Source organism: Triticum aestivum, chromosome 5A (genome assembly GCF_018294505.1).
Source record: "Triticum aestivum cultivar Chinese Spring chromosome 5A, IWGSC CS RefSeq v2.1, whole genome shotgun sequence".
Lineage (NCBI taxonomy): Eukaryota > Viridiplantae > Streptophyta > Magnoliopsida > Poales > Poaceae > Triticum > Triticum aestivum.
The window spans coordinates 79,131,479-79,147,487 of NC_057806.1; the positions used below are offsets into that span (position 1 = coordinate 79,131,479).

At 46.2% G+C, this 16,009-nt stretch overlaps 1 protein-coding gene across 1 annotated transcript; it reads right to left on the minus strand.

Annotated features, from left to right (window-relative positions):
* Positions 1 to 13,166: 13,166 nt before the first annotated feature.
* On the minus strand, positions 13,167 to 15,616 carry LOC123102390 (transcription factor HHO6). Its single transcript, XM_044523731.1, has 5 exons — positions 15,237 to 15,616; positions 14,890 to 15,137; positions 13,993 to 14,269; positions 13,817 to 13,893; positions 13,167 to 13,701 (listed from the first exon to the last, which is right to left on the minus strand). The coding sequence occupies exons 1-5, from the start codon at positions 15,484 to 15,486 to the stop codon at positions 13,417 to 13,419; spliced, it is 1,137 nt and encodes a 378-aa protein (XP_044379666.1). The 5' UTR covers positions 15,487 to 15,616; the 3' UTR covers positions 13,167 to 13,416.
* Between the last annotated feature and the right edge of the window lie 393 nt (positions 15,617 to 16,009).

The window sequence follows — 16,009 nt, forward strand, 5'->3', positions numbered from 1 at the left end:
AAGAAGGAAGGAGAGGGAGAGGGAGAGGGAAAGAGGGGGCGCGCCCCCCTCCCCTACTCCTATTTGGACTCCCCTTGGGGGGCGCCACCTCCTGGCTGCTGCCCTCTCTCTCCCCTAAGGCCCACTAAGGCCCATTACTTCCCCGGGGGGGTTCCGATAACCCCTCTGGCGCTCCGGTTTTATTCAAAACCACCCGGAACACTTTCGGTGTCCGAATGTAACCTTCCAATATATAAATTTTTATGTCTCGACCATTTCGAGACTCCTCGCCATGTCCGTGATCTCATCCGGGACTCCGAACAATCTTCGGTACATCAAATCACTTAACTCATAATACAAATCGTCATTGAATGTTGAGCGTGCGGACCCTACGGGTTCGAGAACTTTGTAGACATGACCGAGACAGATCTTCATTCAATAACCAATAGCGGGACCTAGATGCTCATATTGGCTCTGACATATTCTATGAAGATCTTTATCGGTCAAACTGCATAACAACATACGTTGTTCCCTTTGTCATCGATATGTTACTTGCCAGAGATTCGATCATCGGTATCATCATACCTAGTTCAATCTCGTTACCGGCAAGTCTCTTTACTCATTCCATAATGCATCATCCCGTGGCTAACTCATTAGACACATTTCTTGCAAGGCTCATAGTGATGTGCATTGCTGAGAGGGCCCAGAGATACCTCTCCGAAACACGGAGTGACAAATCCTAATCTTGATCTATGCCAACTCAACAAACACCATCGGAGACACCTGTAGAGCATATTTATAATCACCCAGTTACGTTGTGACATTTGATATCACACTAAGTGTTCCTCCGGTATTCGGGAGTTGCATAATCTCATAGTTATTGTATAAGTCATGATGAAAGCAATAGTAATAAACTAAACAATCATAGTGCTAAGCTAACAGATGGGTCTTGTCCATCACATCATTCTCTAATGATGTGACCCCGCTCATCAAATGACAACACATGTCCATGGCTAGGAAACTTAACCTTCTTTGATTAACGAGCTAGTCAAGTAGAGGCATACTAAGGACACTCTGCTTGTCTATGTATTCACACATGTACTAAGTTTCCGATTAATACAATTCTAGCATGAATAATAAAAATTTATCATGATATAAGGAAATATAAATAAAAACTTTATTATTGCCTCTAGGGCATATTTCCTTCTAGTAGCACCATGATCTTCATGATAGAGAGTCTCCTATATTGTCACTTTCATATACTAGTGGGAATTTTCATTATAGAACTTGGCTTGTATATTCCAACGATGGGCTTCCTCAAATTGCCCTAGGTCTTCGTGAGAAAGCAAGTTGGATGCACACCCACTTAGTTTCTTTGTGAGCTTTCATAAACTTATAGCTCTAGTGCATCTGTTGCATGGCAATCCCTACTCACTCACATTGATATATATTGATGGGCGTGCATCTCCATAGCCCGTTGATATGCCTAGTTGATGTGAGAGTATCTCCTTCTTTTTGTCTTCTCCACAACCACCTCCTATTCCACCTATAGTGCTATGTCCATGGCTCACGCTCATGTATTGCGTGAAAGTTGAAAAAGTTTGAGAACATCAAAAGTATGAAACAATTGCTTGGCTTGTCATCGGGGTTGTGAATGACTTGAATATTTTGTGTGATGAAGATGGAGCATAGCCAGACTATATGATTTTGTAGGGATAAGCTTTCTTTGGCCATGTTATTTTGAGAAGACATAATTGCCTTGTTAGTATGCTTGAAGTATTATTGTTGTTATGTCAATATTAAACTTTTGTTTTGAATCTTATGGATCTGAATATTCATAATACAATAAAGAAAAATTACATGGATGAATATGTTAGGTAGCATTCCACATCAAAAATTCTATTTTTGTCATTTACCTACTCGAGGACGAGCAGGAATTAAGCTTGGGGATGCTTGATACATCTCCAATGTATCTATAATTTTTGATTGTTCCATGCTATTGTATTATCTATCTTGGATGTGTTATATACATTTATATGCTATTTTATATGGTTTTTGGGACTGACCTATTAACCTAGAGCCCAGTGCCAGTTTATGTTTTTTCCTTGTTTTTGAGTTTCACAGAAAAGGAATATCGAACGGAGTCCAATTGACCTAAAACTTTCCGATGATCGTTTTTGGACCAGAAGAAGCCCCGAAGCAAAAGAGTTGGGCAAGAATATCCACGAGGCCTCCACAAGGGTGGAGGGCGCACCCTACCCCCCGGGCGCGCCCTCCGACCTTGTGGGCCCCTCGTGGACTCCCCTGACTTGTTCTCGACACCAACACCTCTTATATATCCCCAAACCTCCAGAACAAAACCTAGATCGGAAGTTCCGCCATCGCAAGCCTCTGTAGCCACCAAAAACGAATCGGGGCCCTGTTCCGGCACCCTGACGGAGGGGGGAACCATCACGGGTGGCCATCTTCATCATGCTGACGCTCTCCATGACGAGGAGGGAGTAGTTCACCCTCGGGGCTGAGAGTATGTACCAGTAGCTATGTGTTTGATCTCTCTCCCTCTCTCTTGTGTTCTTGCTTTGGCACGATCTTGATGTACCACGAGCTTTGCTATTATAGTTGGATCTTATGATGTTTCTCCCCCTCTACCTTCTTGTAATGGATTGAGTTTTCCCTGTGAAGTTATCTTATCGGATTGAGTCTTTAAGGATTTGAGAACACTTAATGTATGTCTTGCATGTGCTTATCTGTGATGACAATGGGATATTCACGTGATCTACTTGATGTATGTTTTGGTGATTAACTTGCGAGTTCTATGACCTTGTGAACTTATGCATAGGGGTTGGTACACGTTTTCGTCTTGACTCTCCGGTAGAAACTTTGGGGTACTCTTGGAAGTTCTTTGTGTTTGGTTTGAATAGTTGAACCTGCGATTCTGTGATGCATATCGTATAATCAAACCTGTGGATACTTGTGGTGACATTGGAGTATCTAGGTGACATTAGGGTTTTGGTTGATGTGTGTCTTAAGGTGTTATTTTAGTATGAACTCTAGGGCTGTTTGTGACACTTATAGGAATAGCCCAATAGATCGATCAGAAAGAATAACTTTGAGGTGGTTTCGTACCCTACAATAATCTCTTCGTTTGTTCTCCGCTATTAGTGACTTTGGAGTGACTCTTTGTTGCATGCTGAGGGATTGTTATATGATCCAATTATGTTATCATTGTTGAGAGAACTTGCACTAGTGAAAGTATGAACTCTAGGCCTTGTTTCAAAGCATTGCAATACCGTTTTCGCTCACTTTTATCACTTGCTACCTTGCTCTTTTTATATTTTCATATTACAAAAACCTATATCTACCATCCATATTACACTTGTATCACCATCTCTTCGCCGAACTAGTGCACCTATACAATCTACTATTGTATTGGGTGTGTTGGGGACAAAAGAGACTCTTTGTTATTTGGTTGTAGGGTTGTTTGAGAGAGACCATCTTCAACCTACGCCTCAGCTTAGGTCATCCACTTGAGGGAAATTTGTTGTTGTCCTACAAAACTCTGCACTTGGAAGCCCAACAACGTCTACAAGGATAAAGTTGTGCAGTAGACAGCAGATCTCTTCTATGCTACTCTAGTGGATGTGTTATTTGGGTTTGTTAGAGTGATTTCCTCCTTGTGTTCTTGTGTGTTCTTGCCCTTTTCCCCCTCCAAGTGTGAAAATATCCCCTCTAGGGTTTCACCCTACAACAAAGTATCTCTCCTATTGGAAGCCTATGCTCGCACTCCAGGTTAGAGAATAAATAAGGATACGTCATCGGGTTTTTTCAATAAGGGATTCCCCGAGGAGGTAAGGAATGGTATTAAAAGTATCTTGCAAGTTACAAATGAGCAGCTAAATGAGAAATACCTTAGTATGTCGTGTGATGTGGATATTTCAGAAAATGGGGCTTTTAGATATCTCAAGGATAGACTCCAAAACAAAATTCAAGGATGGATGGAAAATTTGTTATCAGATGCTAGTAAGGAGGTATTGATTAAATCTGTGGCACGAGCAAATTCGATGTTTGCTATGTCTTGTTTCAAGCTTCCTAGGGGCTTGTGCCAAAAATTAACTTCCATGATTGAAGTCTTTTGGTGGGGTAGTAAACAAGGATGGCACAAAACCTATTGGGTATCCTTGGACACAATGTGTATGCCAAAATACATGGGCGAATTGGGATTTCGAGATTTTGAAATATTCAACTAGGCACTTCTTGCTAGCAAGCGCGGATGATACATGAAAATCCAGATTCTCCGAGTGCAAGGATGTTGAAAGCAGTGTATTATCCTGAAGGAAATATGCCCTGGAGGCAATTAAAAAGTTATTATTTATTTCCTTATATCATGATAAATGTTTATTATTCATGCTAGAATTGTATTAACTGGAAACTTAGTACATGTCTGAATACATAGACAAACAGAGTGTCACTACTATGCATCTACTTGACTAGCTCGTTGAATCAAAGATGGTTAAGTTTCCTAGCCATAGACATGAGTTGTCATTTGATTAACGGGGTCACATCATTAGAGAACGATGTGATTGACTTGACCCATTCTGTTAGCTTAACACGATGATCGTTTAGTTTGTTGCTACTGCTTTCTTCATGACTTATACATGTTCCTCTGACTATGAGATTATACAACTCCTGAATACCATAGGAACACTTTGTGTGCTACCAAACGTCACAATGTAGGAACACTATGAGATTATAAAGGTGCTCTACAGGTGTCTCCGATGGTACTTGTTGAGTTGGCATAGATCGAGATTAGTATTTGTCACTCCGATTGTCGGAGAGGTATCTCTGGGCCCTCTCGGTAATGCACATCACTATAATCCTTGCAAGCAATGTGACTAATGAGTTAGTTGCGGGATGATGCATTACGGAACGAGTAAAGAGACTTGCCTGTAACGATACTGAACTAGGTATTGAGATACCGACGATCGAATCTCGAGCAAGTAACATACCGATGACAAAGGGAACAAACGTATGTTGTTATGCGGTTTGACCGATAAAGATCTTCGTAGAATATGTAGGAGCCAATATGAACATCCTGGTTCCGCTATTGGTTATTAACCGGAGACGTGTCTCGGTCATGTCTACATAGTTCTTGAACCCGTAGGGTCCGCACGCCTAATGCTCGGTGACGATCGGTATTATGAGTTTATGTGATTTGATGTACCGAAGGTAGTTCGGAGTCCCGGATAAGATCGGGGACATGACGAGGAGTCTCGAAATGGTCGATACGTAAATATCAATATATTGGACAACTATATTCGGACATCGGAAAGGTTCTGAGTGATTCGGGTATTTTTCGGAGTACTACGGAGGAATACGGGGAAGAAGTATTGGGCCTCATGGGCCAAGTGGTGGAAGAGAGGAGGCAGGGCGTGCGGCCCCCCTAGCCCAAACCGAATTGGACTAGGGGGGCGGCCCTGCTTTCCTCCTTTCCTCCCTCTCCTTCCTTCTTCCCTTCCCCCTTCCTTTCCTCCTCCTAGTAGGAGTAGGAAAGGGAGTCCTACTCCTACTAGGAGGAGGAATCCTCCTCCTGGCGCGCCCTACACGGGCCGGCCGTCCTTCCCCCTTGCTCCTTTATATACGAGGGCAGGGGCACCCTAGAACACTTAAGTTGATCATTGATCCCTTAGTCGTGTGCGGTGCCCCCTCCACCATAATCCACCTCGATCATATCGTAGCGGTTCTTAGGCGAAGCCCTGCGTCGGTAGCAACATCACCACCGTCATCACGCTGTCGTGCTGAAAAGAACTCTCCCGTGAAGCTCTACTGGATCGGAGTTCGTGGGACGTCATCGAGTTGAACGTGTGCTAAACTCGGAGGTGCCATGCGTTCAGTACTTGGATCGGTCGGATCGTGAAGACGTTCGACTACATCAACCGCGTTCTCATAACGCTTCCTCTTATGGTCTACGAGGGTACGTGGACGATACTCTTCCCTCTCGTTGCTATGCATCACCATGATCTTGCGTGTGCGTAGGAAATTTTTGAAATTACTGCGTTCCCCAACATATCCCACCTCTGACTTCCTTACTGCTGAACTTGCAATCATGCTTCTCAGATTTGGAGATCTTTGATAGACGGCCGTGAAAATTTAAATGTGGGATTAATTTGCTGTATTGGTACAGGCCAGACGAACATTTGGGACATGAATGGGATCACGAGGCAAGAGAATATGAGACCGATAGTATCATTAATACCACAACCACCACAGTTGGTGGCAGAACTCCTGGACCAAGGTAATGCAAGATGGAATACATACATGGTACAACAAGTTTTCTTGTCGTATGATGCTTCACCATTATGCAAATACCGATTTGTACCCAGATTATTGATGATTTTTGGTCTTGGAGTTTTGAGAAAAATGGATTTTTTTTCTGTCCGATCAGCATATAGGATGATTGTTGATAACCCACAAGTATAGGGGATCGCAACAGTTTTCGAGGGTAGAGTATTCAACCCAAATTTATTGATTCGACACAAGGGGAGCCAAAGAATGTTCTCAAGTATTAGCAGTTGAGTTGTCAATTCAACCACACCTGGATAACTTAATATCTGCAGCAAAGTATTTAGTAGCAAAATAATATGATAGTAGTGGTAACGGTGGTAAAAGGTAACGGTAGCAAAAGTAATATTTTTGGTGTTTTATAGTGATGATAACAATAGCAACAGAAAAGTAAATAAGCGAACAACAATATATGGAAAGCTCATAGGCAATGGATCGGTGATAGAGAATTATGCCGGATGCGATCGATCATGTAACAGTCATAACCTAGGGTGACACAGAACTAGCTCCAGTTCATCAATGTAATGTAGGCATGTATTCCGAATATAGTCATACGTGCTTATGGAAAAGAACTTGCATGACATCTTTTGTCCTACCCTCCTGTGGCAGCGGGGTCCTATTGAAAACTAAGGGATATTAAGGCCTCCTTTTAATAGAGTACCGGACCAAAGCATTAACACATAGTGAATACATTAACTCCTCAAACTACGGTCATCACCGGGAGAGGTCCCGACTATTGTCACTTCGGGGTTGTCGGATCATAACACATAGTAGGAGACTATAGACTTGCAAGATAGGATCAAGAACTCTCATATATTGATGAAAACATAATAGGTTCAGATCTGAAATCATGGCACTCGGGCCCTAGTGACAAGCATTAAGCATAGCAAAGTCATAGCAACATCAATCTCAGAACATAGTGGATACTAGGGATCAAACCCTAACAAAACTAACTCGATTACATGATAAATCTCATCCAACCCATCACCGTCCAGCAAGCCTACGATGGAATTACTCACGCACGGCGGTGAGCATCATGAAATTGGTGATGGAGGAAGGTTGATGATGACGATGGCGACGGATTCCCCTCTCCGGAGCCCCAAACGGACTGCAGATCAGCCCTCCCGAGAGAGTTTAGGGCTTGGCGGCGGCTCTGTATCATAAAACGCGATAAATCCTTCTCCCTGGGTTTTTTCTCCCCAAAAGTGAATATATGGAGTCAAGGTTGAGGTCGGTGGAGCATCAGGGGGCCCACGGGGCAGGGGGCGCGCCCCCCACCCTCATGGACAGGTGGAGGCCCCCCTGACGTGGATTCTTCTTCTAGTATTTTTTATATATTCCAAAATAATTCTCTGTTGATTTCCAGGTCATTCTGAGAACTTTTATTTCTGCACAAAAATAACACTATGGCAATTCTGCTGAAAACAGCGTCAGTCCGGGTTAGTTCCATTCAAATCATGCAAGTTAGAGTCCAAAACAAGGGCAAAGGTGTTTGGAAAAGTAGATACGACGGAGACGTATCAATTGTACCTATAAAGTCATGGTTGGAGGGCTGGCTTCAAGAATGAGTGGGGCCCTCCAACAACGTTCTGAATGATAAGTCTTGGGCCACCCTATGGAAAAAAATTGGTAGTAACCCATCGAGTAGTTGTGCCCGTTGACCAAATAGTTGGAAGCAGGAGCTTCACTTATAATAAGCCTAGAAAACAGTGGTGATCTCGACAGCACATTCAAATCATTGTGAGAGCCAGGCAAACCAAAGAATGAATGCCATATCCAAAGATCCTTCGATGAAACTGCCTCAAGAATGATCGCTATAGTAGCTTTTGTACTGACTCTTCCACCCTGCAGGACAATTCTTTCATGTCCAGTGCATACAGTCAACTAATCCAAGCATCCCTGGCCATCATCTTGCTTCAATCTCAGTCATGTACCTCTGGGTGTCTTCCTTGGTTGGTGATCTCAAGTACTCCGTGCCAAAGACAACGATCACTGCTTTAGTGAACCTTCGAACGGCCTCTAAGGTTGTGTCTTTACCAATGCGGACATAGTCATCAATTGCATCGACCGAACACCCATACGCCAAGACTCGAACAGCCACAATGCACTTCATTAGAGGGCTTGCACTTATCTCTCCACATGCATTTCTTCGGAGCTTGAACCAGTCATCATATCTCTCAATGGCTTTTGCAAGGGTCAGAATAAGACTTGTGTGCATCCGAAAGCGCCGGTGAAAGTACTTCTCTGAATAGGTTGCCTTTGGGCAAAGTAGTCTCTCATGATCTTGGCATGACCCTCCGCTCTATCACAGTTGATGTGTATGCGGCCAAAATGTGATCCTCTCCTAGGGCGTCGAACATCATCATTGAAACTCATGCTTAAAACGGTGTCAAAGTCATCGCCGTCTTCTTCCTCTTCCAATGACGACGAGTCTTCCAAGACCATCTCCCTCAACCTCTTTATAAATAAAGCCACCAGACATTCAAACGGCTAGGTTCAATCCAAACAGGTCAGTTCACAAAGAAACAAACAAAAAAACCACCTAGGCAATTTCTCGAACACTTGGGGTGTGGTGGTTGTGAACCGGTCGACCGGTGTCGTTCAAACCAAACAGGCCAGCGGCGACGAGAGCGAATGACCTGCAGCAGTGTGCAAGCAAGGTGAGATGCGGCGGCCGACAGAAAAATTAGAAGCAATGAAGCAACCCGACGAATCAACAATCCAAGAGGCGCGCCGGCGAATATGTGGTGCATGGGGCGACGCGAGGGAGAGGCGTGGTTTCTACTCAGCGCCGAGCACTGGAGTATATTTTTTAGAGGAAAGGCATACGCCCGACTTTATAAATAAAGCCACTAGGCAGTGTTCCAAAAACCTCATAACCACATATAGAACCACACCCAACCAAGGGCGACAGGGAGTTACGAAAGTATGAGATACAGGGAACCCAGGCCAGCAGCACGGCGCGCAGGCTGGAAGATAAGAAGAGACGACTAAAACGGCATAGCCACCAACTAAGTCAAAAGAAACGTGGAGGGAATTACGTAGCTGGCTCCTGCCTAGATAGGGAAGACGCCGAGGCCCGAATTTTAGATATCAGAAGGTCAAAAGCGTCCCGGTCCTCCGCCTTAGTCAATGATCTCTACTGCTGCAGGAACAGGCAAGATTTAAATAAGCAATCAACAGGTTTAGGAGGAAAAACATGCTCGATGGTAAATTTGTTTTTGGTTGTCCACAAGGCCCAACAGATTGCCCCAGACCAACCCAAAATACTCACTTAATGACCCCAACTAGGTCATTGGCGAGGACCCGAAGCTCAAACAACGAAGATGGTGCCCATGGCACCTGAAGCCACGACCTAACACAGCTCCAGACCAGCTTAGCCAAGACACAATGAGAGAAGATATGGTTAGTGTCCTCCGGGGTGCCACAAAGGGCACAAGACTCTGAGCCCAGGCCATTACGTTTATGAATTTGGTCAGCCATAGGGACACGGCCTTTAAAAGCTTGCCAGAGGAAGATCTTCACCTTAGGGGGAATCCGAGCCCTCCAAATCGGGTTAAATCTGTTAGTGGGGTTACCACCAATAAGCTTAGAGTATAAAGACTTAACAGAAAAATGGCCAGAAGAAACGTGAGGCCAGACCACTGTGTCCTCTGCCTCCGAGAGCGTGGGGAAGAAGGTAGTAAGCTGCTGCCACTCTTCCAACTCTTCAAGGGATAGCGAACGCCGGAAGGCTAGATCCCAATTATTAGCCGAGAGCCCCACGATGGAGATATTCGGGTTAGGACAGTAAGAGAACAAAGTAGGGAAGGTCACAGAGAGAGGTGAATCTCCACACCACCAGTCGAACCAACAGCGGACGGAGGCTCCATTACCAACCACAAACTTGACGTGAGCCTGAAATAGAGGACGGACCTTGATGAGATCTTTCCAAAACTGCGATCCTCCCCGAGAGGGAGTGAACATAGGGTTAGAGAAGGGGAAGTATTTAGCCTTAAGGATAGAAAACCACAAGGTATCAGCGCCCGTGGTCATAATTTTCCACCACCATTTGATCATGAGGCATCTATTCATAATAGCAGTGTTAATAATGCCCAACCCTCCAAGGTTTTTGGGTCTGCATATTATCTTCCATCTAACCAATATGTATTTGCGTCTATTATCTACCGCATTCTAGATGAAAGCACCCCGATACTTATCAAAACCAGCGTGCGTGCCAGCAGATAAAAGGTAAAAGCACATGATAAACATTGGTAAGGAAGACAGGCAAGCATTAATCAGTGCCACTTTCCTAGCACTTGTATTGTATCTACCTCGCCAAGGGAGCACTCTATTGCCAACTTTAGCAACTGCAGGGGCGAACTCTTTGGCGTATACCTTGTCCTGGGAGATCGGGAGGCCTAAGTATTTGAAAGGAAAGCTTCCCAGACTACAATTGAGAAGATGGGCCACCTGTGTGGCCTCAGTGTCATCGACACCAGTGACAATAACCTCGCTCTTGGAGAAGTTGATTTTGAGACCCGAGAGGGCTTCAAAACAGAGAAGAATAAAACTTAAGGTGGGCAATGCAGGAATCATTCGGTTCCACCATAATGATCGTGTCATCTGCATATTGCAGATGCATGACCCCTTCTGGAATAAGGTGGGAAATGACCGGGGAAATGTGACCATGAGAAGCAGCTCTCGATAAGATACGAGATAGGGCGTCCGCGACAAAGTTAAACAGGATAGGAGAAGCAAGATCGCGTTGTCGTAGGCCCCGACCATTGGCAAAGAAGTTGCTGACCTGGCCATTAACTGAGGCAGTGTGGCCACCCGAGACCATTGGCATGATCCTGTGAACATAGGCCACGTCGAAACCTTTGGCCAGAAGCAGTGGAGTATGTTTAGGGAGAAAGTCGGGGCCGTGGTAAAAAAAATTACTCTCTTACAACGGATTGGGGATCGGCTCCTCTAACCGGTGTTAGAAATGTCCTTACATGTTAATATTAGTGTTGTAGCATAGGATGAAGATCGAAGGCTCGGGTGCCACACGGAAAATTGGCAGTGAGCTCCTCCTGGTGGATGCCATGGAGTGCACGCACGACAGATCGTCACTCAATTTTTACCAAAAGTTGTATAGAATGTTAATAACATAGCTCATATCTCTAATACAGTATGACCCAACGACTCACGTCAGTTCAGTTAACTCTCGGCACATTCCACCTCAAAAAGAACACACCTCTCAACCTCATAATCTCTCATCGACTGTACACAAAGAAGAAGAAAAGCCTCAACCCTGAACCCTCGGTAGTGTGTGGGTGTTGCTGTGCAGCGTGCATCTGAAAATTCCACACATGTGTTTCTTGGTGTTCAAGACGACGACGAAGCCTTCGTGCCGTTCTGCTGCATCCCCCAGCTTTAGCTCGCCGACTTGCCGTCCTCCTCCTCGTTCTCCTCGCCGCCATCGCAGCTGTCTCCGACGGTCACCGACATCCCCCGGCTCGACACGGTGAGCTGCAGCGGCCCCTGAGGCGAGCCGGACTGCGAGGAGCTGTGCTGCGATGTGGTGTACTGGTCCGGCCGTGGCCACTGCCCGGCCGACGCCGACTGCTGCTGCTCGCTGTCGGATGCCCGCCGTGTGTGCAGCCTGTATTTCTGCACGGAGATGTTAGGTAATCCAAACAAAACCTAGTTTAGTTTTGGTAGTTTTACTAGGAGGTGGTCACGTATGTGGTGCTAGTTGTGTTTGAGCCAGTTTAGGATTAGTGAAAGGTGATCAGCGTTGCCGTGGAAAGTAGATTAGGTAAGTTAGGCGTGGTCTAGTAGTACTAGGCTATGTCCAATGCATCTAGGAGTATGAGTCCGGTTAGCATTTGTATGTGTTCAGTATCTACAAGTAGAATAGGAAAGCTTATTCCGTGTCAGGTTCAAGTAGAAGTCCAGTTCAAGTAGATTTGCAACAGGGGTATTGCCTGTGCGTGTATATAAGCACAGGCGTGGCTTTGAGATTAATACCGATTGAGAAAATCAAAAAAGAAATAAAGAAAGGGGAAAAGAGGGCACGACAAGGGCCTTTTGGCTATCAGTTCTTTATGCGCGTGTGTTCGTGCAGTTTGATGTGATCGATCCTAGAGCGAATTTCCTATGCCACGTCAAAACCTTTGGCCAGAAGCAGTGGAGTATATTTAGGGAGAAAGTCGGGGCCACGGTAAAAAGAATTACTCTCTTACAACGGATTGGGGATCGGCTCCTCTAACCGGTGTTAGAAATGTCCTTAGAGCATTACTAGTAGAACCCTCAAATCCTCAAATCCTCACTAGCGTTTTAAGGGTTCAAAAATGATTTTTTTTGTGCACTTTTACGGGTTGAAAAACAGGGGCAAAGATCAGAACCCTCAAACCCAACCATTATAACGGAATATTCCCCATGAACGGCGTTGTTGTTGCGCGCGGGAGGTCGACGGGGCGGCCGCCGGCAACGGAGGCGACTAGCAGCGGCGGTCGCGGGCGTGGACGCGGGAGTTGGGAGGATTTTTCCCTCCCGCGCGAGTATAACCACCAAATGAGGGTTGGGTAGGTTTTGCTCCCCAACCCTTACTTTTGAGGATTGGGAGAGGGTTTGAGGGTTGGACCTTTAAAAAAATTTGAGGGTTTGAGGGTTAAGGGGTTCTAGCCTACGGCTTTTTTTCAACGAAAACTATAAAAAAGCAGTTATTTTTAAGGATTTGAGGATTTCAGGGCTTTACTAGTAATGCTCTTACATATTAATATTAGTGTTGGATGAAGATCGAAGGCTCGGGTGCCACACGGAAAATTGGCAGTGAGCTCCTCCTGGTGGATGCCATGGAGTGCACGCACGACAGATCGTCACTCAATTTTAACCAAAAGTTGTATAGAATGTTAATAACATAGCTCATATCTCTAATACAGTATGACCCAACGACTCACGTCAGTTCAGTTAACTCTCGGCACATTCCACCTCAAAAAGAACACACCTCTAATCTCTCATCCACTGTACACAAAGAAGAAGAAAAGCCTCAACCCTGAACCCTCGGTAGTGTGTTGGTGTTGCTGTGCAGCGTGCCTCTGAAAATTCCACACATGTGCTTTTTGGTGTTCAAGACGACGACGAGGCCTTCGTGCCGTTCTGCTGCATTCCCCAGCTGTAGCTCGCCGACTTGCCGTCCTCCTCCTCGTTCTCCTCGCCGCCATCGCAGCTGTCTCCGGCGGTCACCGACATCCCCCGGCTCGACACGGTGAGCTGCAGCGGCCCCTGAGGCGAGCCGGACTGCGAGGAGCTGTGCTGCGACGTGGTGTACTGCTCCGGCCGTGGCCACTGCCCGGCCGACGCCGACTGCTGCTGCTCGCCGTCGGATGCTCGCCGTGTGTGCAGCCTGTATTTCTGCACGGAGAGAATTGTATTTCTCGTAAATGTTCCAATGTACATGTGGTTGGAAACATGGAAAATAGGAGTAGTAGATTGATTGATGAACAGACAGAAGTTAATAAGAACAAACCTGCAGGTGGCTCTTGACCTCATCATTCGTGAGCCCATCCACCTTCATCATCTCCCTGATTTGCTTAGGAGTGGCCACTGCATCAACAGCAAAGCAAAAATTCAGCACACCAACCACGAGGAACACGTCTTAATTCTCCAACAAACAATGTGATTTACAAATTGTTCAACCCCCACCTTGCGGGCCACCGAGGCGCTGGAGCGCGGCGACGAACCGGCGGTGCAGCTCCGGCGACCAGCAGCGCCTGGCCTTCCGCTGCGCCGACTGCTGCTCGCGTTGAGCTCCGGCGTCCGTGACGGCGCTGCTGTCGGCACTCGGGGCGGCCGGGCAGGGCGCGTCGATCGCTGGGGGTGAGAGGGACAGCTCCGGGACTGCCATGGCCGCCGCCTCTGGTCTCTCCGATGATTTTGCAAAGGTTGGCAAGCCATTCAGTGGCATGAATGCATTGGACACCTGATGGGATTGAGATTGACAACACAAGTTAGAAACAAGAAACAGGCAGACATATATGGCATCTGAAATTGACTTCTTCCGAATATGAGCTAAGGAGATTAGGATTGTTCTTGTGATGGGATGCAAAATCTGTTAGGACAAATTGACATCTTTTTTAAGAAAAAAATGACACCTCAAAACCGCCACCAAAAAAGTATGATCTGAAGATAGCAAGACAAGCCATCTTGGAATTGGAATATTTGTGGTGCAAAAATCTCCAAAATGGACACTGCAAATGAGCTGAAAGAGCTACTTATCCTTCTTTTTTCTAGTTTGCTAGCACAAAATTTCCCACTTTTCACTGACAAGACGAGCTGTAAAGTTTCCTAGTTTTTCAGTGACACATAGTTTAACGATTCGCCATCATTCTTGAACATTATACAACTTTTAGTGTTTTTAGTTCTTGATGACACTATACTATACTTTTCACCCTTTCCAAAACAATCTTAATTAAATTATCTTAGTTAGCATGATTAATTAAGCACAGGTTATAACCTCCCCAAAAAATCCACCTCGTTTTAATATTTGAACTGGCCACATCTCCTTTCGGTGTTCCAATAGTTCTCATTTCATGGCTCTACCTTCTGGGCGTGTTTCTTGACGCTGTCGCCATTGCTGTTGCTGGTGCTGCTGTGGCTCCCGCAGGTCCACAGCTGCGCGGAGCTCATCCAGCTCCGCTTGTCGCTCGCGTCTGCTTCCGTCTTGACGCCCTCCGCCTTCCTCTTAGCCAGAGGTGCAGGTGACGGCGACGGCAACGGCACCGGTGCGAGCAGCTGATCCGGCGCCGGTCTCCGGTGCTGCGCCACCTCATCCTTCAGCCACTCGATCACTGCACCGAACACGGCAGAAAGATAAAACTCAGCCAAATAATCCAATAACCTTGGAACCGTTTGCGGCTTGCGAGAGCGGGGAGGACGGAGGGACGCACCGTCGGCGATGAGGTGAACGCTGATGGGGAGCTCGCGGCGGAAGACCTCCATCTTGGCCTTCTCGGCCTCGAGGCTCCGGGCGCACTCCTCGAGCCTGGCCGCCTTCTCCGCCGAGCTGGACCTGGCCACGGCCGCCCTGAGCGAGTCCGTCACGGTCCTCGCCGCCAGCGCCCGCAGCCGGTGGTCCTCCCCAGCCCCGCCGCCGCCGCCGAGGACGACGGCCTCCTTGTGCACCGCAGACGACCCCATCGCTGCCGCCAGTCCAGAGGTCACTCTCCCCGCGCTCGATGCAGCACGATCGATCCCGGCCTCGCTCGCGCAGATCCACAACGACGGTGAGGAGGTGGTAGGAGTGGGAATGGAGATGGTGGTGCCGTTTGCGTGCTGGTGCCGCGTTTATACCGGAGGGGGAGACGGTTCAGGTGGCCGGGGCGGAGGGTAGAATGGTCATTTCGGAAAGGAACAGTATGGAATCGTCCACGGAAGATACTGCTGCCTTCTTTCTTGCTCCCTACTACTCTTCTCCTACTTATCCTTGCAAATAAATAAAAACTAGGAAAAAAATCTTTGTTAACAATTCACAGTGTTTTTCTAGCTATTTTAGCAGATGGTTTATTTGAGAATTGTAGTAACACTGAGCTACTACACTACACCAGTATATACGACACGGTAGTGAAGATTTTACAATGATCTAAAAAACATTTTATTGAGTACAGTAGGATTTTGTTGAGTAATATATACTTTTATTTATTTTGGCATGGAAGGATTGCAT